At 35.7% G+C, this 24,169-nt stretch overlaps 1 protein-coding gene across 7 annotated transcripts in view; it reads right to left on the bottom strand.

Annotated features, from left to right (window-relative positions):
• Nucleotides 1-3,742: 3,742 nt before the first annotated feature.
• The window catches only part of UTRN (utrophin), a 541,342-nt gene continuing 520,915 nt past the window's right edge, over nucleotides 3,743-24,169 (bottom strand). For all 7 annotated transcript variants that reach the window (XM_075203650.1, XM_075203649.1, XM_075203651.1 and 4 more), the window contains 7 exons: nucleotides 22,573-22,638; nucleotides 19,428-19,586; nucleotides 16,473-16,716; nucleotides 14,666-14,774; nucleotides 12,018-12,104; nucleotides 8,711-8,733; nucleotides 3,743-7,064 (listed from right to left, as the gene is read on the bottom strand). In XM_075203650.1, the coding sequence (XP_075059751.1) occupies nucleotides 7,056-7,064; nucleotides 8,711-8,733; nucleotides 12,018-12,104; nucleotides 14,666-14,774; nucleotides 16,473-16,716; nucleotides 19,428-19,586; nucleotides 22,573-22,638 (697 nt within the window). In that variant the 3' untranslated portion in view covers nucleotides 3,743-7,055. The remainder of the gene's footprint in view (nucleotides 7,065-8,710; nucleotides 8,734-12,017; nucleotides 12,105-14,665; nucleotides 14,775-16,472; nucleotides 16,717-19,427; nucleotides 19,587-22,572; nucleotides 22,639-24,169) is intronic.

Genomic DNA, 24,169 nt, shown 5'->3' with positions numbered 1-24,169 from the left:
ACAACATCACTAACTCTCCTGTTCCAAAGCTTGCTGCCTTAGCATCATCCTTGAATCTACCCTCAGCTTCACTCCACACATCCAGTTCCTTGTGCTGTCTTGTCACCTACCTCTTTTTAACATTGTCAGAATATGCCACTTTCTCGCTCAGGATGTTATGAAAACCTTTATCCATTCTTCATCTCTGTTAGGTTTACATCTGCTTTGCATTCTGCTTGTTACTCAGACCTGCTATCCAGTTCAGGTGTTTCTCCCTTTGAGTGCTGATTTGAAGGCTGCACTTTATAAGCTCTAACCTGTCCAGCACTCATTGCCAGTGATAGCATTACACACTAGCTTTCTGGTACCTGTATTTGTGCCCTGTATTATTCTGACCTTGCAACAAGCTCTGTATACAGCAGTCTCCTAGTTCCTAATACCTGGCTTTGCAATGTAATATCTCCTGTTTCCTGATAACTGGCTTTGCAATTTCTAATCTGCTGGTTACCGATATCTAGCTTTTCATCTGCACACTATTGATATAGCTCTACATTGTATTACTATGCACGGACTGTGGTAATTATGATTGCTCACTCTGCAGGGCATTCACAGTAAAGACTGTTATATACATGCATTGTCACAGATACAGCATTATATTTCTGCATTGACACAAAAATTGTTATATTCCTGCATTGCCATAAAGATTGTTGCATTCCTGCGTTGTGTCAGAGCCTGTTTGCACCTGTCTTCTTTTGATGGCCGCAATTGCCAATGTGCTTTGCTCAGTCTATCAGTGTATGCAGTAAATTGCCAGAAACTCCATATTGTTTTTACTACATCACCTCATACTGTGAATTCCTAACAATCTCCTGCCATGACTAATGCAATCTACTAATATGTGGCCTTTTCCTCATCCATTTTCCCCTCTACAATGGCAAAACTGATCTTCCTCTCTCACCACTCCACATCCACTGTGCAATTCTGCACTAACTCTCCATTTCTTCCAGAATTCAAACTTTTCATCCTCAAGTCCTCCCATTCATACATTTCTGAACTCATCATAAGATACACTACCGCTCGCTCTCTTAGATCTGCCTCTGACCTACGTCTCTCCTCCTCTCTTGTAACACCTTTCACTCCTGCCACCAAGACTTCTGCCATATTGCTCGCTCCACTTATGGAACTCCCTAACCCACCTGACAAGACACTCCACCAACCTTCAATCTTTGAAGCGCTCTCAAAAAAAACCCCACCTCTTCACTATTGCCTATCCAACTCTCACCTGTTACTAATTCCTCTGCATGTTCTAACAGCTCCTGTCCCATGACCACTCTGTGTTTCACTAGCTCCTCTTATCACAGCATTGCACTCTCACTCTAGATCATAAGCCTTCACTAGCAGGACCCTCTCTAACCTTTGACTCACATCTGTACCTGCTCCTTCAACCTTGTATATGTTCTTTTTTTAATTATATCTCTATTTTTTGATGATATTAGTATGTAACTCTGACTGTCCAGTGCTGCAGAGCTTTGTGGGGCCTTACAAATGAAGGAAGATGATGATGAACAAGGTCATGTATAAGAGAATAATAAAACTGGAATCAGATTAATGGAGGATAATATGTTGTCTATTCTAGAATGGTTGTAGGGAGATGAATAGAATGTATAGCCTCTGGCATGCACCTTTCACCAATCTTTCTGATTTTATGGTGGACATTATTTTGAAAGCTTGTTTCTTAGATTTAAGATGTATAGTCTGCTTGGTTAAATACCAAAGTATGAAGAGAAAACACATTCTGAGTCCAAGTCAAATATCACACTGCACAGTTTAATAATAAAATTATACTAAAATCTATAGGTGCATAAGAACAGGCATCATTGAATGTATAATACAATTAGACTTACTATGTAATAATACAAAAGCTGCAATAGTGAGAATACCCTCCAGTATGCAATACAGGTAACATTTGTACTATTATAATCTTATAAAACCTTTATTTGTTGAGTAATGTTGTGATTTGGTAGAATCTGGCACTTAAGCTATCATCTCTTCAACATACAATATGATTATTGGTACAAGTAATGCATAAGGTGTCGTGTTACTCATACTGAGTGATGATAATAAGAACACTGAATTGGTGTCCACTGTAAAATGACTTCACTTGAGGACTAGTTCTTTTATATGGCCACATAATGATTTCATGTGCACACAGAGTATTTTAATAATGTTAATATTAAAAATGGGATAAAGCACCCCCTAAAGAGAAATACAAGGATATTTGAAGCGGCGGAGTCACTACATGAGCATATAAAAGCACATGGACACAGAACATGGAACAACAAGTCTACTTCTAATATCCTTGTATCTTACTTTAATGGGTGCATATTATTCTTTGTATAAAATGATCATATACATGTTTTGTTATTTACCTCTGGATTTTGTATAGCATTAAAAGGATTTCAAAATAGAGGGCAGTAGTGGCAAGTTTGTTTTATGTTTACCGAACGTGCTTTTCCCATAGTGAGCAGTGTTTGTTGGGTAGAAGTGCACGAGAATGTTATCAGTTATTAATTTTGGCCATGATCACATACAATACATAGAAAATATTTTATTATGATGGATACAATGTATGCATGTGTCCTGTTTTATGTATTTGAGACATTTGTGCTGCAGTTTGTACTCCAACCTGAAGGATTGCTGCAGCTGACCTTCCTGCTATCCAGCAATGCAGCTGTTAATGCACACTGCTGCAAACACAGGGAAAACATACAAACTGCATACAGATAGGGGCCTAAATGCCATTAATGATTGTGCCAACGTGCTGCCCAGTACTATTCTCTACTTTGGGTATTCTCTCGCAGTCTGTGACTTTCCACTTTTCCACATTCCCCTCCTCAAATCACTATGCTGCCCCTGTAACATGCAGCCCTAACCTCAATAAAATAATGATATCAGTGGAAAAGCTGCTGTCTCTCACAAGATCAGCACGTCTCCTGAAATAATCTGTGCTACTCTGAACAGTCGTATGATTGGTTAAAGGATGTTTGATGCCCAACTGGTTGCACACAGAAGAAGTCAAAATCATTTTAAAATGTAATTTTTGCTATACATTATATTTATTCAAAAAAGTAAAATGAATTTCAATAATGATAAGACTTTCAGTTTTCAAAATGGGAAAAAGTCAAATAAACCTCCAGATTATGCACAGAAATATACATGGTGAGTGAAGAAGACAATTTCATGATAATGACTTCTGAGTTTACTTTGAGGATATAAGTCATTGTTTGCTACCAAGTCACCTTAGGTTTTAAAAGAATGCACTTGGAAAATGATTTTACGAAAGGCTCACTCCGGGTTATTTACATTCACAATCTCCTTTGAAGGTGAAGGAGGATTGTAGCTCGCTCTGACATTGAACAAGGGGAATTGTAGAAATGAAAAAAAACATGTTCAAATTTAATAGAAACATTTCTTTAATATATTTTCACTCCATTTCCATGTAACCAGAGACCAAAACTCAATGGAGAAACCATTCTTGAAAATGACTTTTTTCCCTCCAGGTTCTTACACAGCCAGATCACAATTGAGATTGATGTATCATGAATAAAATAATACCACCTTACTCTTTGCTCAGGGATTTAAGATATATTGAGGTAGGATACATTACCTTATTTGGAACATTTGACCGTCTTACAAAAGCAAGTGCCCTTCTTTTTTACCAAGCACACTTTGTGCTTTTCCCCTTCAAATGACTGAATCAGTCTTGTGTTAAAAAGGCAGTTTATTGGGTATACAACAGACTGGGTTTCAGCATGTTGCCACAGCAGGTGCTTTAGTGAATATCAGCACATATTATCACAAAGTGTTAAATAACAAACCAAACAACCATATATATATATATATATATATATATATATATATATATAAACACATATATATCTGGAGAAATGTTATATTTATTTGCAGTAACACAAAAAGTATGTGTACAATGTAATATTGAAAATGTTTATAAGGGACCAAATAAAAGAAAGAAAATACAGCCAAATGTTTAGCTCTGCAATTGAGAGATCTAAAAGTCCACTCCCTTCATATACCCGGATGACTGCTGCAGCGATCATGAAGTTATCTCTAGAGCTAGTGCTAATGGCAGATGGGACTGAGGTAGAAAGGTGAACATGGCTGCCACTTCTGGTAACTGTATATTTTTATTCTTTTTTTTTAGCTTCTATCCTATAAAATGTATTTGAACCATCTTATTGGCCAAGAAAAATACAGTTCACCACATCCGTCTTATAACAAACTAAAGCTTACACCCTCTCCCATCCCAACCTTTTTTTCTCAAAAATATAAACCTTTCTTTTGCACGGAATTAAAAAAATATTCTGATCTTATGATTGATTGTGCTAGAGGGAAAGCAGTTCTTCATATTTACTATGAGACCCACCAATAGTAAATTTACTGGTAGGCATATGGACTCAAGACCTTATTTATTTATAAGTGGGGCCTTTATCATATAAGCAAAATATGCTGCTGTCAACAATTTAAGATTGCGAACTATAGTATAAATATAAGTGAATTTCCTTCATGAAACTACTTTTTTTTTATTTTAACTCTGCAAGAAAACCCAACCTCCAAATAAAAAAAGAAGAATCCATTTTCTTCTAGAATAAAACTGTATTTACATAAAATGAAGGTGATTATTAACCCCAAAGTCATAGAGATTTGGCATAGTGCATTACCAGCTATTTTTATTTTTCAAAATGCAAAACCTTCCTTTTGTGGAGTGGAAATATAACTACTGTTCTTCCTTTATAGCTTATTGAATAGGAAAAATATTATTAGGGCAAATATGTTAAATAACATGTCCATCAATTAAAAGCATGAGCTCACGACGACATATTCTGTATGTGTAGAACTGACATCCTGGGTCATAATGGCACCTCTGTGGTCAAAATGGAGGGATGTTGGCAAAAATAGGCACTGGTTATAATAAGTCAACATATTAAAGTGTACTTTCACCACTTAAACATACTAATTTCTATTACATTACATCCCTGTCTTATACTGGAATTTTAAGAATAAACAAACTTCTTATTGGGAAACAGAACAGAGACCAATACAAGTGAAAGTAAAAGCGGTACTCTCCATTGATATCACAATGTTCTCCTTTTGACTCTGAGAATTACTATGCTGATACCTATATGCCTTAGTCATAAGGTGAGAGTGCAAAATTGGAGGATTCATCTATCAGGGTATAATGTGTGTTACCTAAATGGTGAATAATTAAAATATGTCAACAGTGTTCAAGCAAGGATATGCAGGAAAGCTGCCTAGTCACATGTCCACTATACTTAGGAATGTGAAAGAATTCAGTTGTAAAGTAATCTACTGTAACTGTAATGGAAAAGCCAAATGGACCCCAGCTATTACACTAGACTCACTACCTGCTAACAAAGTGGTTAAAACCTGGCCAGATGCAATTGCCCCTGTGTACATTAAACCCTGCTATCCTTTGAAAATCTAATATAGAGTTATTCCAGAGACCTATTGTAAATGTTACAATCAGGGGCGATGGGGGTACTCAGTGATACACTTATATACATCCACTCTGCTCTTCGGCACATGTGCCAGGTATATCACATGTGCATTGGAGACCCTACAGTCAAACTGAAATCCTGAACAGGCTTCCACTGCACATGCAGAAAGTAGATATATATTTTCCCCTTAAAATTGGTTATGGGACCCTGTAATTGATAGTTGTGTCCCTGGTTACAATAACATTTGTATTAAATCTATGAATTCCAATTAAATGATCAATTAAAAAGAAAATAGAGAATGACACTTTAATTGGAAGTCATCTTTTGGGGCAGACCACGATCAAGAAATAGTTCTACTATATTACAATCTACTTTACAAAAGGTTCCGAGTACTCATTTTCCACAGTTAAAAAAAACACTTTGAAAGACCTTAATAATAGACTTTGTTTAATGTTATATGTATTTACTGTATCCAACTATATGGATAAGTATAAGGTACAAGCAAAGATATTCCTTCTTGTTGTAGAATAAACTACTTTGTATATTATAACTCTGGTTACTGCTTTTCAGAATTTTTAGTGTATTTAATTGCAGCTGAACATAGATAATTGTCATGTAATAGTTCAATAGGTGATTATGGGCACAGGCATTTGTATGTAAGAACATACGACATACAAACAGACAGTTTTCTTGTACCCATGCGCACACGTTGGCTGTTATGTTTCACATTCCTAAAGGTGACCTGATGCAACTGAAGGTTGCAAGTTGAATAATGATCAGCCATGCTGCACATATCAAGTATGTGAGGCTTTCAGATGATTGTTTTAAGTACTGAGGTGAAGTGATCCCAAAACGGTGTTTTTGAAGTATTGTAAATCAAGTTAATTAAATTCGGAGATGACGCTTATCCCATTAGATGCTTAGAGAGCCTTTATGTTATTTAAAATGTAATCCTTTGCCGGCTCTTTTAACGCTAAACGGTTTAAAAGGTCTCGCATCACATACAGAGAGAAAACAATTTGCATACGATTACTGTCAGGGATGTCTCAACATGGCCTCCAAATGAATGTTGTAATGGCGATCCTAAGACTACTAGGAAAGTAGGAAGCAATTGTTGGCAATCAGTATAGTGTTGATTTATACGCCGAGCAATGGACATAACCATTCAGTAGTGTATGTGTTCAAGAAATATGCAGTGTAACAATTACACTCCAAAACATGGGAATGTTTACACTCTTATAAAAAAAAAGCATAGAAACACATCCCTTTGTCTTGTCCTAATAATGTTTATACTTATTTATACAAATGACACATGTATACCTAAATACCAAATACTCCACAGATCATTAATTTACAGTTGCATAGAAAGAGAAGAAAATAGAGAAGAGACAGTATGTAAAAACACATCTTCATCTTTGGGTATTCAGTGTCATATGCCTTCAGTACAACACGCAGAAAGCTTTCAACAATAGAATCTTTGATTGGCTGTGTTATGAAGGGACTTTGTGCCAAGGGCAGATGTTGTCACGGATGGTTCTTTCACATTGCCTGCGTAGATGAGAATGATAATAATCAATGATTATGATATAAACAGGCCAGACGGTATGCAATGAGTGCTGCCGAAAGCATTTTTTTGTCTTCCTCATCTGCTTTAATGAACACCGGAATTTATATAAATAACCCACACTGGCAAGCATTCATCTAGTTTTGTGAAAAGTTGGTGGCTTTTACACCATGCCAGCTGAAAGTTAGAAGGATAACCAGAGCCTGAAATTCCCAAGAAAATAACTGGAAAGTAATTACAATTAAAATATAAATAAATACAATTATTATATGCAGCAGGCAAGTCACGATTATCATGGTTCCCTTAAAACAACCCAAACCAATATATACACCTATTTGAAAGGCACTAGAGAAACAAAACAACCTACTAGTTGTGATGTAGCGACACATCACTCATACCTCTTAATCATGTAACAGATTAGTAGCCTCAGTACTAATTGACAATGAAGACTTAAACAATAAGAATACATGCTGAAATATTAATTTTCCAAGTTCCATAATGTCTATATTTGTACACATGGAGCATTCTTATTGTTTCAGTCTTAATTTAGCATTAGTGTATGGTAGTAAGGCTGTTATTCACTTACAGTATTTTTACCAGTGATTAAATCATATGGTATACCACCAGGAACTCTTCACGTAAGAGTATACTATAGGAAAATGTGAGGTCACCTATCTGCCAACTGAAGCCTGGTCAAAATTGGATTTTGCAACAGAAAATGATCTTATGTACACCAACAAATCTACAACTTGGAAGAAAAGAATCAAGGAATGGCCAAGGCAGAGTCCACACCTCAACCTCTTTGAAATACTATGGCAGGACCTTAGAATAACTGTGCATAAATGAATGCCCTCAAACATCAATGAACTGAAGCAGTGTTTTAGTGCCAACTTCTACAAGTTGGCTTACGTTGTGATGAATAAATGGTAACATATAAATAAGGAGATTGTAAAGTCTTGGATTGCTAATTATGGCAGGGGCGCACGCAGGGGGGTTTCTGGGTCTCCAGATGTATGATTTTTATTGATATAACTCTGGGTCTCCAGAAACCCCTCCCCTCCGCTAACGAACTGCCCCACATAGCGGAACTGTACTATACAGCAGCCATGGCGCTGTCAAAGAAGCGTCCGCTTTGGTGCTGTATTGTACAGTGCTGCCGAAACGGAACCCCCCTTAAAAATCCTGCGTGTGCCCCTGTATGGGACTGTTTATTTAATGACTATATGATTGTTAATTATGTCCTGATATGTACACAATTTTAAGTTACAGCTCTAAGCAGGAACAATTATTTTCAGTTGCCCCAGACAATATCCATTATGTAACCATGACACCACCTCCCCATCCTCAACCCTCTCATAATCTTTGCTATTTTTCAATTTCTATACTTTTTGTTAAAATGCTGTTATTCTTTACCAAAATGTGTACCGTGTGTACCTACTTTACTTTGTCTTTACCCCGATTGTATTTATCATTTTTGTACAATAAAATAAAAAGTAAAAAAAGAAGACTGTAATACTTCAGTATTATAAAACTCTGCTGACTCAATACCTGTTTAACATACAGAGTAAAATACTTTTTGTTTTACATAAGCTTTTTATTGTATAGTTGGTAAATTGGAAATTAATCTTACCTGCTGTCTTCCAGAAACGCTTGCTGTAAATATTAAAAGAAAAATCCATTAATGCTCGCAGATAAAATAAAACATTAAAGATCAAGCATGTTCTAAACAACCGGTTTTGTGGCTTTGAAAACGACAACAGAACAAAGGAAAGTCTGCAGTTTATTTCTTTGTGTGCAGATAAAACTAGTAGCATATAATTAATCAATTATAGACTTATTTCCTATACATGGGAGTCTTATAATGCTGCCTTTTTATTAATGCAAGTTAATTCAGATATCGAAAAATACCCTGTATATTATGTGTGATGGGGGTAAACTTGACATTTGCTCAGGACCAATCCCTAGTCTGAGCTTGAATTGAAAATCCTCTTAAGCCCATGTAGCTCTCTACAATGGAGCATAACCTTTCAGATGATTAAATGTGCATGGTGTGCAAGCAGGTCTTAGCACAGCATATAGGAGATAGGGAGTGGGATTTCAAATGAATAACAAAAAAAAGACCCATATATAAATACATCTAAGGGCCATTGCAAACAGCTAATTAATTGAAGATGCTCTAACCTTTATTTTAAATGACATAAAATATGTAAATACTAACATTAACATTATAAACAGACAGTAAAACTGACCATATCTATACAAGTCAATAAATTACATAAAGAAATGTAGCAAAATTCATATAAATATAATTAATGTACACACTTCTATTAGCATCTCTGTAACTGTTGTATGCCAAACCCTTTATAATCCATGAGTTCAAGACACACACAAAAGTCAAAGAATATATTTAGCTATGAACATGAAACTGTACCATTCGCTGCTTCATGGTGAAAAAAAACACCCATAACTTATATTATATTCTACTGACAAAGCATTCAGTTTGTGCGTGAGAGTGTGTCTAGGGAGTAAATTTATCAAACCTTCTAAAAAGGAAACTTGGTGCTCCCCATAGCAACCAATCAGATTCTAGCTATTATTTTCTAGAATATGCATATAAATGATAGCTAGAATCTGTTGGGTTGCTATGGGGAACACCTCCACTTTTCCTGTTTAGACGTTTTGATAAATCTATCCCTAGGACTTCAAAATGTTTACAACAGACTACACAACTTAAAGTACTTTTCCTTTCATAAAAGTACTTAACATTTAAATGTATCTATTTTAAATAAAATAAGCTGATTTATATTCAATGAAACAAATAAGTACATGGCTACTATCTAAAGTCTTTTAAGAGGGAGTCTGTTAGCCTGCACAACAATGAAAATCGGATACGAAAATATATTTTTTGGGCAATATATGTATTTAAAAGTAAAGACGCTTATTGGATAAACAATAGCCAATGTGCAAAGTGTCTCCATCTTATTCTCTTTATCCCAGTGACCCGTGTGGAATTCTGATAGGAGAATCCAATGAAAAAAGCTATATGTTCTATCAGAAAAGACAAAAAAAATAAGGACATTTCTTAAAAAAAAAAAAAAAAAAAAATGTTTATTTTTTATTTTTATTATTATTAAATATACACTCATTGGCTATACTTTGTCAGCTCAAAAGTTAGTACTTATTTTTTCTGTAAAGCAACATCTCATGAAATATATTATCTCATATAATTCAAGTATTTTATATGATTTTTTTAATAAAAGTAAAAATATACTGTATATTATTAATTCATCTGGTATTAGTCTTTTAAAATGTCATTGCATAAACTTGCCTTGTCATCTTAACTCTAGAGATATGATATTATCAAGCTTAATGTTTCATTGTCATGGCTGTCAGTTGTATATGGCTTCTTAAATTGAAGCTTAGGACTCTGTTTTTGTTCTTTATGGTTTGTTATCTTGTCAGAAAAATTGGGAAGGTGAAAAGATGGACATTATTTGCTGGAAATAATTCTGCATTGGTTAATTAACTCAATGAAAAATAAAAAAGGGAAGGTGATGACTGGAAAATATACAGTGCACAGGAGACCAAGAGGCAGATATTTTAAGAACATTCAAAGATATGAATAATTGGATCAGTGGGCAATTTGACCACACAAGTACAGTATATGCTTTGCTCAGACGCCGTTCTAAACTACCAGAATCATGGGCATAATACTTAATTGCTGGGGGAGTCCCAAACGGGGCTTCACAGAGCATGTGCCTGTGGGGGCCCCCAGTCACTGTCGGGCTCCACAGCAGCCACATGGACTGTTCCAGAGGTACCGGAGCAATACCAAAATGTAATGAAGATGTAAACTGTGATTGGGTATAAAGTGGCCACAGTAAATTGGCTAATTAATTTGAATGACTTTACAAAACTGACCAACTAAGACTGCACCCTGCGCAGCCAGAAATAGTCCACTTTCCTGCCCTTGTATAACATTTCTTTTAAACATATAATTTATTTTCAAAACTTGCAATTTAAGAAAACGAAGAACAATATAAAATAAAAGTAGTATATAGGAGTATACAAGAGCCACATGACTATTCTGTAAGATGAACTGTGTGGAGGTCATTTACAAAGAGTAAAAAACAGCAATTTGCACATGTATATCTCGATTTTTGCCAAGGCACATGGTTTTACAGAGCAAGATGATGCCATTTGCAGAGATGCAGAAGTTTGCATAGGCAGAGTGGTGACATTCCTTGTAAAGCATAGAATAGGCAAACCCGTGTGGTCGTTTTGCACAGCAGTGCCGAAATTACATTTCCTTTTACGGAGCAAGATTATTACACTGAGATAAAGGGGTTTCCACCTTTCTGCACACTTAAACGTACTTATAGTTTGCAGAGGCATCTCCTTAGAATAAGCGTGCACCCTGAACTGCGTCAGGGTGACAATTCAGAAGCACTGCTGCAGAACTAAGGCATTTTGCAAAGCGCATGAAATTTGTGGCATAAATGAACTCTTGGATGTGTAGGCATGACAAAAGAGTAAGACTAATGTAAGAAGGGTATAAGAAAAGAAGGGTTGGGGGATTCTAATTAGTGATTTTAGGTTGTTTCTATTATTGTGATACAGCATGTTCACATACATTATTCATTAATCTTTGTTAGTTAGCTATACATGATTGACAATCAGTCCAGATTGTAAATAATTTCTCAAAACACCATTATATTGTTAACTACAAATTTTGGAGCATGCAAGACAGCATTTTTGAAATCCTCCAAACAGAACACTGGGTTTACCTTTGAACAGGTTGAAGCCAAATAAGGAAACCAGTCCAGATTTTTTTGGCCAATCGACATAAAAGCCTCAAATGTCACTCCTCTGAATGTAAAATATCTTTCCACATAAGTAAAGTAATGTGATATAAGTGCAATATCTGTAACACTTACAGCTGCTGAGTGGAAATGTGCTGTTTATTTGTTCCATCACATCTGTCAGGTCTGTGCTGGTGTTATGAGGTGGGGACAACGCATCATCTGTGGATATAAAATTCAAAAAGCAACATATTAAAAATGAAATGTAAAAATTCTTTAAAATAGAAGCATATTAGAGTTGAAACAGTCTCCCACGTTAATACTGTGATATATGTTATGCATGAGTAACAAACAAGATTAGATTATCTCTAGCAGAGGCTTTATAATTGCTGCTTGGAGGAGAATTAAAATTATTCTTTCAGGCTCAGAAACAATATTTGGGTCTCAAGAGTGGTGGGCAAGAAGTGCCTGTGTAATCCACTGCATTACTCTATTTCATAGCTGAATAATCAGGTACATCTTTTTCAGATACTTTAAAACAGTGTTTGAAGTCAAATGGCAAATTATTGTTTACATCTATGCTATGGATGCTAAAAATATCGATTTTATGATGCAATATTTGAAATGTGTCACTTATCGCATTTACCATAATATACAAATCTTAAAACTTTTATTTTTTTATATATCTATAAAAATTAAAATGTTTATTCTATTAAACTGTGTTTGATGTGTAGTGTTTGGATTTGACTTACCTCGGAACCTCAATTTGCAGCAACTATGCCACTGTATACTTTAAAGTAACTTTACTCCCATGGCAGAATTACCAGAACCCAATAAGCAAAGCTGTTATCCATGAATAAACGAAATACTAAAACTGCTATGGATAGGACACTGGCAGCCTCCAGGAAACAATAAGAAAAAATATACTTAGGAAAACAAAAAAGCCAAAAACAATATATAAATATATAATAAACCCAAACATAATAGCCACTAGAAGACTTGAGTATACCATAAAACAAACCCATAGGGAAAATAAAATGGACATGGGCACTGTCAAAGGTATATAATGACACCAATACAGAGTTCAGGAACCTACTAAACAAATGACCCTTATGAGAGAGATAAATGTGCCCCTTTCCACTCACCATGCCTGAATACATTAGCAGTGTGAGGTGGTGTTATGCAGCATCTGTCTTAATATGTAAGCTCTATATAGAGAAACCATGGACCCCCTCATTTCTCTGGGTGTAAATAATACTATGTGACAAACACATTTATTTAGGAGATTTTAAGTGACAAAATAAGGTCCTTTACTGCAGTCATACATGGTATCCTGATTAGGGCAATTCCTTATAGTCTGAATAAGTTGCTCAAACTTGTGTTTAAAAGTGAAGTAAAACCCGTGAAGTAATAGGTATTTATTGCGGAGGATTTGCATGCAATTTTCACCAGGACTACCTACAGTTAGTAAGCTTGAAAAACACATGGGGCCATTAATTTCAACCTGTCATAAATTCTAATTATGTTGATCCAGTGGAGGGGGGGGGGTGGATAAACTGCCTGGATCATTCATCCCCATAATGTCCTTTACACCTGTATAGCTAATGGATACGTGACCAAGCTTTTAAAGGCGTATCTACACAATTCCAGCTAGAGAGAAGCAGTGTTCATAAGCACTTAGTATCGTCTGTGGTGACACAAAGAAATTAAGTGGGAATGAGAGCGATTAAGCTCAGAAAGCATTGCAAGCAGTGTCCTCAGAGCTTAATCACAACTTTGTCATAGTGTAAGAGCATTCCACCTTCAGGTCCCTTCAACCTGTCACCGCAGAAGAGATGGAGAGTGAGTTGTTAAAGCATTAGCGCTCCAAGATCCAGTGTACCACTGAAGGTTTTTATAAAAAACAATAAAATCAGCATGTAATACAATCTGCAGAAGTGATGACCTATTCTTTTTAGGGAAACTTTTCTCAGCTTTCAGTTGGGTGTGTGAAGTGTGGAGTGCTTGCATCATCTGACAAGGCCATAATAAGGATACTTGACACAGTATACTGTACATAACAGTGATAGGCAACCTGATACAGGGGCCGCATTGGTGGTCCTCTGACCTTCAATCTCAGTAATGCTTTAAAAAATACATTTTATCATAGAAAGAGATACCTATTTGTAATAACACACATATGAGCAGGCTCAGAGTCGTCTTAAAAGCATTATATGCCCCTGGGGAAAGCAGTGCACTGAGGCCTTACCTACACAACCACTCACCCACTTATGTACAATTAGTATGTGCACATTGTTTTTGTCAAGGTCGAGATATGTATTTGCAAGATTGCATGTACAAATAACAGCTAAATGTTTTAATAAAGAGGGTTTGAATGTTCTGAATAAATTTCCTGGCATAATATACTGAAGAGTTGTCAAGTCTATGGGGACCCTATGCTTGTGGGTCTCCCAGACAACTGCCCAGCGTGCCCATGCACTAAGATGCCTATGAGCAGGCTTTTTCAACAAGTGATAACAAAGAAATCTGACAATAAAGTAGGATGGATGAAGGAGGCTGCAGGTGAAGGTTCAGAGGGCTGTTGCCCATCACTGGTATATAAAGTTACATCTTCACTTACCTTTTTAAGAATGGGTGTTTCATGAAAAGACTTAAAAAAAAAGCTTGGCTGCAATTTTTAGACAGTCTATGTAAATTAGCAAATCTGTAAACGTTTTAGTTCCTCTGGCAACAGCTGCTGTTTATATGTGGAAATAAATTACTCCTGTAAACTTGCTTCTCACCTGTCTGCTGAAACTGTGAGCTGTAATAATGGTCAGCTGAATATCTGGGAGCTGGCGGCTGCGGCGAGACAGACACAGAAACTCCATTAACCCTGGATTCTGACTCAGGCTGAAAGGCAAATAAAACAAAACAGCGATAATGAACCAATCATCTTGGAATGTATACTAAAGACGACAATTAAATCATACAGACATGCCCTAGGCCCCTACAAACAGTCACATTAAAAACACCTAACAATGATGTCTGTTTACTTTTCTAAAATTCTTACAGCAGTTTGTAAATAGCAAAGTTTGACAATAAATATAATGGGTCACCATGACATCAATTAATCGTTTAGTATGCATTGTATATAGCTGCTTATTATAATACGATAAATGGCAGTATTTCAAAGTTACCAACATAATACAAAAACATGTAGGTGATAAAGATCATGTTCATGTTAAATAAAACCAGGGAGAAGTCAAACAGATGCCAAATATACCGTTGATGTCAAACATACCGCTTAAGAAACATAATATTTTAATAATAATTTGTTTAAAAAAAATGTTTTCTTTTGCTGTAAAGAATGTGCCACAATCAAAGTCTCATCCCTCCTAGAGTGAAAACCATGGAGAAGGGCATGATGTGCTGTATACTATGTCAAAGGTGTGTAATTGATAATTTATGCTTTCAATCCCAATGGTCTAGGGCAGCAGAAACACTACATACAACCCAGAGGCTGTACTGTATAATATGTCTGATTTGATAAGGATTTATTGTGTACCAAAAACAGAAATTATATACAAATGACATTAAAGTAGAAAAAGACATTTGTAACAAGGACCTTGAGACTTGATAAGGAAATAAGGGATCGTTAACTACTGAGCATCAACAGAAAAACATCATCATCATCTATTTATATAGCGCCACTAATTCCTCAGCGCTGTACAGAGAACTCACTCACATCAGTCCCTGCCCCATTGGGGCTTACAGTCTAAATTCCCTAACATACACACACAGACAGACTAGGGTCAATTTGTTAGCAGCCAATTAATCTACCAGTATGTTTTTGGAGTGTGGGAGGAAACCGGAGCACCCAGAGGAAACCCACGCAAACACAGGGAGAACATACAAACTCCTCACAGATAAGGCCATGGTCGGGAGTTGATCTCATGACCCCAATAAGTGGTCCATGTAAAGTAGCAAGTAGTGGAAAAATTAGACGACGCACACGAGAAAATTTATGAAAGCCTGTGAGATGGAAAAAAGGTGGTGATGCTGATAACAATCAATCAAATGTTTGCTTTCATTGGCTTAACTCAACTAGAAAAATCTGATTGATTGTTATAGGCAACACTGACCCTTTCTTCTGCACACGTTTTCATACATGTCACCAATTCACAGGAATCACTGAATGACAAGTCAGAAATAAAAATATATATTCTATACTACACCAGATATGAGCCCCATATGAATATACAGTTTCTGTACTGATGACTGATTGCAAATTCAACTGTTATATAGAAAAAAAAACCGCTCATACTTGTGAGGTGCTTTCTGTATATAAAAAATAAATCTAAAAGTGAACTACTGAACAAAATAACCTAAAAATCATAGTTATGTCGATAGATTTTTATAGGAAAGAGAATACCAAAAGGATGCAGATATTCTCTAGCTTGGTAAAGGAATTTGATTACACTAGAAAAAAAATTAACCAAGCAGAATACATTATTTGTGAGTCACTTATATGGAACAGTTTCTGATTTATTAATTCGGCAGTACTCTATTCAATTCTATAGGGTCAGAATACAATAGTAAGCGTGGTACCTGCTCCAGCAATTGGCGCAGACGCTGAAGTTGGGACTCCAGCTGCTTGTTATGATCCTCTAAAATCTGCATTCTGGCCTCCAGGCGCCCTTTGTGCTGTCTTAGCAGTTTTGCCTCGGCAATGAGTTCTGCATCCTCGGGTGTGTGCTGCAGGGATGCTAAAGAGTCAGGGGGAGAGGACGGAGGGCTCAGTCCTCTTCTCAAATGCTGTGCTTTCAGTTGTTCATATTCAATCTTTAAGTTCCTGATAAAAGTATACACACAATATAGTTTACAATAATTTATCTTTACTCATGGCTGTCTGGATTAAGGATTTCATGTATGACATGTATGACATATATATATATATATATATATATATATATATATATATATATATATATATATATATATTTTGTACTTTAACTCCTATTATTGTAGCATGAAAGTATGGTAAAATATAGGTGATTAATTTGACCGCCTCTAAAAATATAGTTATCCTTTCACATTGATTTACACCAAATATATTTTAAAAACACTAACCAATGCTATGAAAGTCACACTGACTCAAGACAGAAACATTGTCCTACAAAAGCACATGTTGCCCACCGCCTTACGTACACAATCCACCTCTCACAAACTTACTATGTAGAAAACCAAAATTAATGTATTAATATTGTTTCATTTAGTGGTACATTTCAGCCATCAGTTTTTCATTAGTTTGACAAGAGCCTTATGCCCCTACCCTGTGCTGTTGAGTACCACGTTCCTTTGTCCGAGTCGGTGGTTTCCCATTTGCCTCCATTCCCATGTCACAGGCAGCCATTCCCGCACTAATAATTACTGGACAATCACTGCCCCAACAAGATCAACACATTGATTTACTGAAATAATGTGAGCTGATGTTGTCATTCTGATGATTTGTTCACTCCCCACCCAATTCTAAACTGGGGTGCAAAAAGGATCAATAACCCTAAACATGTGCAACTAGATCATTGTTTTGTAGACTTAGATACAGAAATCTACACCCTAACACACACATTCTGTATTGTGCCTCAAGACATGCAAAATGTGCCTAATGCTAACAGTTTCCAACACAAATTCAATATTCTCACTAAACCACAATCCATTAGTACAATGTGATACTACTCACATTTCATTGGCATAGTTTATATGCACTAACACACATATATTAAAGTAAAACGGCTAGTGCATAAATCTTTTCTATGTATAGTGAGGTTGTGATACACACACTGGCTCATAAATGTCACATATAAACTCAAAGTCATCAATTATGAAAATAGTGTAATAAATTAGAATACTATTGCACCCTATGGATGAAAGCAATAATGACAACTGCATGCATGTTTGAAACAAATAATTCCTAAAGATAAAAATATGTTAATATATTAATTAGCTTACTTGCTCTTCAACTATAATTGATCCATAATGATCTATAGTTTAATGTACAAAGAAGTCTTCAATGGGTAAGCTTCACTACAGACAATAAGTGATGGAATCATTCTTTCTAAATTATTATTCCATTTCCCTATTTAGTTTATTTTTCCTGTGTATTTGTCTAATAAAAATATCCAGAAATGATTGTATACTAAAGTGCTTATTATAGGAGTGTATCTATATTTTTTAAGTTGTTACTAAGTCTGCTTGCAGAGTTCACCTTTCAGTAGACTCTTATTCTTATTGTCGCTCTCTCTTACATTTCTTTTATTGCATTCAAATTAGAGATGAGCGGGCTAGGATATCAGAAATCCAAGCCCACCCGAACGTTGCCGATCCGAGCCGGATCCGAGACAGATCAGGGTATTCCCGCCAATTGCAAAACTGAAACCGAGGCTCTGAGTCACAATCCCGCTGTCGGATCTCGCGATACTCGGATCCTATAAATTCCCCGCTAGCCGCCGCCATCTTCACTCGGGCATTGATCAGGGTAGAGGGAGGTTGTGTTAGGTGGTCCTCTGTCCTGCTATATCTCGTGCTGTGCTGTGCTGTGCTGTGCTGTGCTGGGGAAATAACAATGCCCTTAGAAGGACACAGCACAGCACGAAAATTTTTAAAAAAAGTTATAAAAAAAAAAAAAAAAAATAATTATAAAAAAAAGAAATGAAAAAAAAATATCCAAGAACAATCCTGCAGTATAAGTCCATTGGTACTGCAATATTACAAAGTTCACTGATTCTGCAGAATAGACTGGGAATTAGTGGAAATGATTGTTATTGAATGTTATTGAGGTTAATAATAGCGTAGGAGTGAAAATAAACCAAAAAACTTGATTTTAACACTTTTTATGTTTTTTTCAAAATAAATCCGAATCCAAAACCTTAAATCCGAACCAAAACCTTTCGTCAGGTGTTTTGCGAAACAAATCCGAACCCAAAACCTCAAGCAAATCCGAATCCAAAACACAAAACACGAGACACCAAAAGTGGCCGGTGCACATCCCTAATTCAAATGTCCTACCATCATTCTTATTCTTGTGTGATTATGTCACCAAAGTACAATATCATAGTGGGTAGGACCCAAAGGTAACACTGGGGATAGTTATGATGTTATTAGGCATAGCCAGGTTCCCAAGTACCGAACACATTAGAGAAAACAGGCATCTTCTATCACTGCCTGCTCAGAGAGAAAGCATAAAACTATGTCTGTCATATGCTGTACTAAGCTAAGCATAAGGAAGCACATATCTGAGGTTTGACTGTCTTTAAGGATGTACACCACTTTCTCCAAGCTTCACATTAGATTAATAAAATAAAGATCCAATTAAACCTTATGGATTGTCTTTATTTTCATAAATATGGATTTGTGTGCCCTGATTTTACATTAATTATTGATTACTGTAAGCTGTTTTCGGGTTTGTAAAATGATGTAATACTTATAAATTATAATTACAATATTGTGTGGAAGACTGTAGAAGCGTTACTAAACGGTCTATAATGCCTAGAAATTGCCCCATACCTTTGTTCTTCCTCTAGATCGGCAATAATCCGCTCCAGCTCTCCTCTTTCTTCTTTTTCCACTGATTTTAGGATTTGTGCTGGACTTTGTGGCTGACCCAAGGGTGATTCTCCTCCCAATGTGTGACAGTATTGCTGAATAAGGGCATGCTCGTCATCTCTGAAAGTTTAATACAACAAGTTACTAAAATGTCTACATACGTTGTAGATCATACAAATGAATGTTACTTTAAAGTACAAGGGGTCTATTTATCAAGACTCCTCCAATATGTACCCTCTCTATCGCTGCTTATCGCAGCTAATAACTTTATTTATTTTAGAAACAAACTTATTAGTTGCACATAAATAAAGTTACAGCTTAAAATTATTTTATTAAATTACTGTTAATAAATCATGGAATACTTTTACTGTAATACAGTTGCCTTCATTATATAATCCATATATTAATTTATTCTACTATGAGATCCTTTTGAATAATAGGCTTTCACATACTGTATATAACAATGATTACATTTTTAGCTGACTAGGGATCTAAACCAAAAAGTCTTGAGCTTGCACTGTGATCACGGTTTCATAGATAATAGGCATTCACTTCCTTAGTTTCATGTGCTCTGCTAATTGAATTAGTGTCTGAAGATGTGCTTTAATTGCACAATCAGACAAACAAGGCAAAGAGATAGTAGAGTTATTAGTAGCTGAAAATTCAATAAACAGCTACAGCAGCAACAAGAGATAGATTCAGACACAGAGATAGTGAGATCATTTCTCATGCCAGACTCTAGGTGCTATTTGTTGGGAGGATTGTGTAGCAGAGCTATTGAATCTAGGGAGATAGGATATAAATAGCAGCTATTAAACGAAAAGTGTTTCTGGCGAAGAATACAAAGCAATGGTTTCTTCATCTAAAAGCAAAACTCAAAGCATGCCTTCAGAAAATCAGGATCTTCTTCAACCATTAATTATACATGTCAAGGGTCTGTGCCACCAAAATGCCATTCAGTTGACTCGGACAGCCACCGCAAAATCCTGGGTCTATAATGCAGTGCAATGACTATAATTCAGCTGATTATGCAGAACCTTAAGATATTCATTCTATAAGTGCATTAAAATAATGGAAAAATGAAGGACAACTGACAACAGGAAATCCTAATATAAAACCTTTTCCTGGTTACAGTTGAATCACATGAAGCCTCTGACTTGTTGCCTTATAATTCATCGCACATGTACTAATATAAATAATATAGATATTATAACAACGTGTGCTGTGATGTCAGAACAATTATCCAATGTAAGGTCCTTCACAGTTGGATAATAGGGTACTTGTTGATACCAACCATATAATCGCCCTCTCAAAGGAGATGCACCACAGAAACGCTATTTTTATATCCCTTTTACTAGTTGGACAGCCGGTGAGCATCTCTCCTATCCTCCGAACTGTCACAGTATTACTGGCAATGGGATGGGATAGGCGATCACGCAATGTTTCACCCACTGAGGAGGTCACACAGAATGTTGGAACTCCAGCACATATCCTTACAGAAATGGTGACCGTTTTAGTGACGAAGGATGATGGTGATGGGTGAATATTATTAATGTTAATATTAAAAAAGTTAATGTTAAATAAAAATGAATATGGATGTGTTTCCCTGAGGTGATATTGTGTGTGTGTGGGTTTCAGTGAGTAACTTTGTACAAGTTTATATGTCAGTATGCTACTTTGCCACTTCTGAGGTTTTTTTGGATTTTTTTTCTTTAATAAATGTGTTTTTATAAGGAATAGAAATAACCGAAATCCCAGACATTTCTCGCGAATGTCTATTATACAGAGGTGCGAAGTTCCAGCCATACAATCTTTGTGTTGAACTTTTGCTTTAACATTCCACACTGTATTTATAAATTCGCATTTCAAGGAATTAACAGAGCTGAGACATCGACTCTTAATTCATTTTGCTGTGTGATATGGTTAGATGTGAAACCTTGAGATCAAATTCCGCATGGTGAGACATGCTGCATTTCACGACAAAATGAGGCAAGTATTTTGGAGACCAGTTTTGAAAATGATGCTTATATCTATTGAGGGATAATGAATCCCCTTCAGTAAATTATTACAAATATTAGAAGTCACCTGAGATTTCAGCACTCAGGTTATGATCATTGAAAGCCTCAGTAACTTCTAATATCCTTGTAACTTATAGTAAACATAAACACTGAGCTTGACAAGAAGCAGAAGTATAGTGCTTACTTGTGACGCTGTCACCTAACGTTATGCTAAAGATTCTGATGAATAGAGATTAAATTACAACAAAAAAACACACTGATTATTAACCTTCATTAGTTTGAAGAGCTACATTCAATTTCCAACATCAATTGGCCACTTATTAGCAAAAAAAAGATAAAAGAGGTTTATAATATACCCAGATGATTAATTTATAATTCATGAATATGTATGGAAAACAAAGATGAAGAGGGAAAAATACAGGCAATAGAAAATCCTAATGAGACACTCTCTGATACAAGACACTGCTAAAACGGGTAAACCACTTTTTATGTAGATACAATCAATACACAAAAACACAGCCTGTTTACGCGCTTATTATAATTGTTTTAGTGAACACAAATTGTGCCACATTACAAAGATTGTAAGCTATTCAGTGAGAGCACATTTATCGTGATATTTGTGTTTAATTCATTTACTGATACAATAAATGTCAGTAAACCATTGACACTACAGTTAAATTATCAACCCAATAATTCTGTCAACATTCGAATTGTCAACCTAATAATACTGTCGACATTTGATAATACTGTTGATATTTGAGCTGTCAACCTTATGTTGTCGACTTTCTGAATGTCGACCAAATGAATGTCTAACCTTCGATTGCATACCGTCACAACATAGTCTTAAGTATCTTCAGTGTAGATAAGTTTAACATATACTGTATATGTGCAAATTAAGTGATATAAACATATATATATATATATATATATATATATATATATATATATATTTATTATAAAAGGTAATTTGTACTGTAGTTTTAGTATTTTTAAAAGTACACTTTTGGTATTGTCTAAAGATGTTGTCCATTCGAGCTACAATACGATGGAAACTACTGTACAGATTGTTGGAATGATGAACTACTCACATGCTTCCAGTTGCAGAGCTGCTGTCGGTGAATAGAGAACCATTAGTTCTTTCCATTTGTGCCAGCCTAGAAAGAGAACAGAGACACTCATTAGCGATGTCATGTTAGATGACAAGAGAATTGTACACAGGTAATTTCTTTTTCAGGAGATCTTCTTTATTATTATTATGTTATTTTGTATTGAACGTACCATGAGCAGAAAAATGTAGATACACAATTTTCAAAGACAAAGCACTTAACAAGTGAGCTTATGGCTACTACAAAAATACTGTATCGCTGAAAGGACAAAAGAAATGAAGAAGAATAAAAACATCTACATTATAAATCAATAGGTTACCTGCTCCTAATCCTCCACTGGGCAGTTAGAGGGCCGCAAATGTGGCCCTTGAAATGTTGCTTATAATTGGCCTGTATCCTATGTTACTTTTGTCTTACATGATAATCAACCATAATCAATCATAAATTTATGAAAGGGATTGGTTATTTGATAACAAGAAAAAGAACATAAGGAGTATAAAATAGTATTAATTTCACCCAGAATTTAACCATTTGGGTGGAGTTATGTCATATAAATAAAAAAAAACTTCATTGTGGTTCCCACGATCCTGAGCATGAGAGCTCGTCTCCTCCTCCGGGTAATTATTTTAAATTTCTAGCAGCACTTTTTTAAACCTCTTGACAAAACTGGCAGGGGTTTAAAGCAAGAGGTGTTTGAATAGAAGATTTCCTGCTTGTGATTGTTACTTTCGTCACATTTGGGTAGCAGAAAATTAAACATAATTTTGTTCCTTTATTTACCACACTTATCTATACCTAAAACTACAATTTTAGATTTGGGCAAAGTTATTTTTCAATGCCTTTTTAAGCTCAGCCTTTAAGATCACTAACTACGAGTGTAATATACAGCACGCCTGGCCAACCTGTGGCTCTCCAGGTGTTGTAAAACTACAAGCCCAAGCATGCTTTGCCAGTAGATAACCAATATGATGTAGAGGCTTTCTGCTCTCACCCCTGTTCTGTGCAGACAAATTGATGTAAAAATGTTCCTGAGAAAAAAAGTTGCAATGTGGTGCTAGACGCATCGTGCTGGTCAATTCCACTTAGGTGCGTCACACATACGAACAGTATGTGAATTAGTGGGGCTAATACTTTGCAATGGGATAGATTTTCTCCACCATTATATGTTGCATTACTTCAGTTATGTCAGTTCAACAATTCTTTTGTACTATTTTATTATACATTTTTATTTTTGACATATATTTTGTAACTATTTTAACTATTTAACTATCTAACGAACATCCTCCTCCAACTAGCAAAACTACCGGAGACTCTGGAACTGGTCCCAAATTTATGTGAGCTGGGTGGTCTAAGCCTTAATTATTTTTGCATTCAGCCTAGGGATTTGTTCTTATGAACAGAAGCATGCAATAATTATCACATTTACTGAACGTAAATCATATCATTTTCACTTACACGAAAATATTAAAAAAAAACTTAAAGAAATCCAGAGCTGTTTACTTATAGGCAATAAAAGCAGATCTACACCTTTAATTTTATTTTTGCAGACTGAAAATTTCTGAGGTGCATCCAATTATGA

Source organism: Mixophyes fleayi, chromosome 3 (assembly GCF_038048845.1).
Source record: "Mixophyes fleayi isolate aMixFle1 chromosome 3, aMixFle1.hap1, whole genome shotgun sequence".
In the NCBI taxonomy this organism is placed as follows: Eukaryota; Metazoa; Chordata; class Amphibia; order Anura; family Limnodynastidae; genus Mixophyes; species Mixophyes fleayi.
The sequence above is the reverse complement of the archived record's forward strand: the minus strand, read 5'-3'. Positions and strand labels throughout refer to the sequence as shown.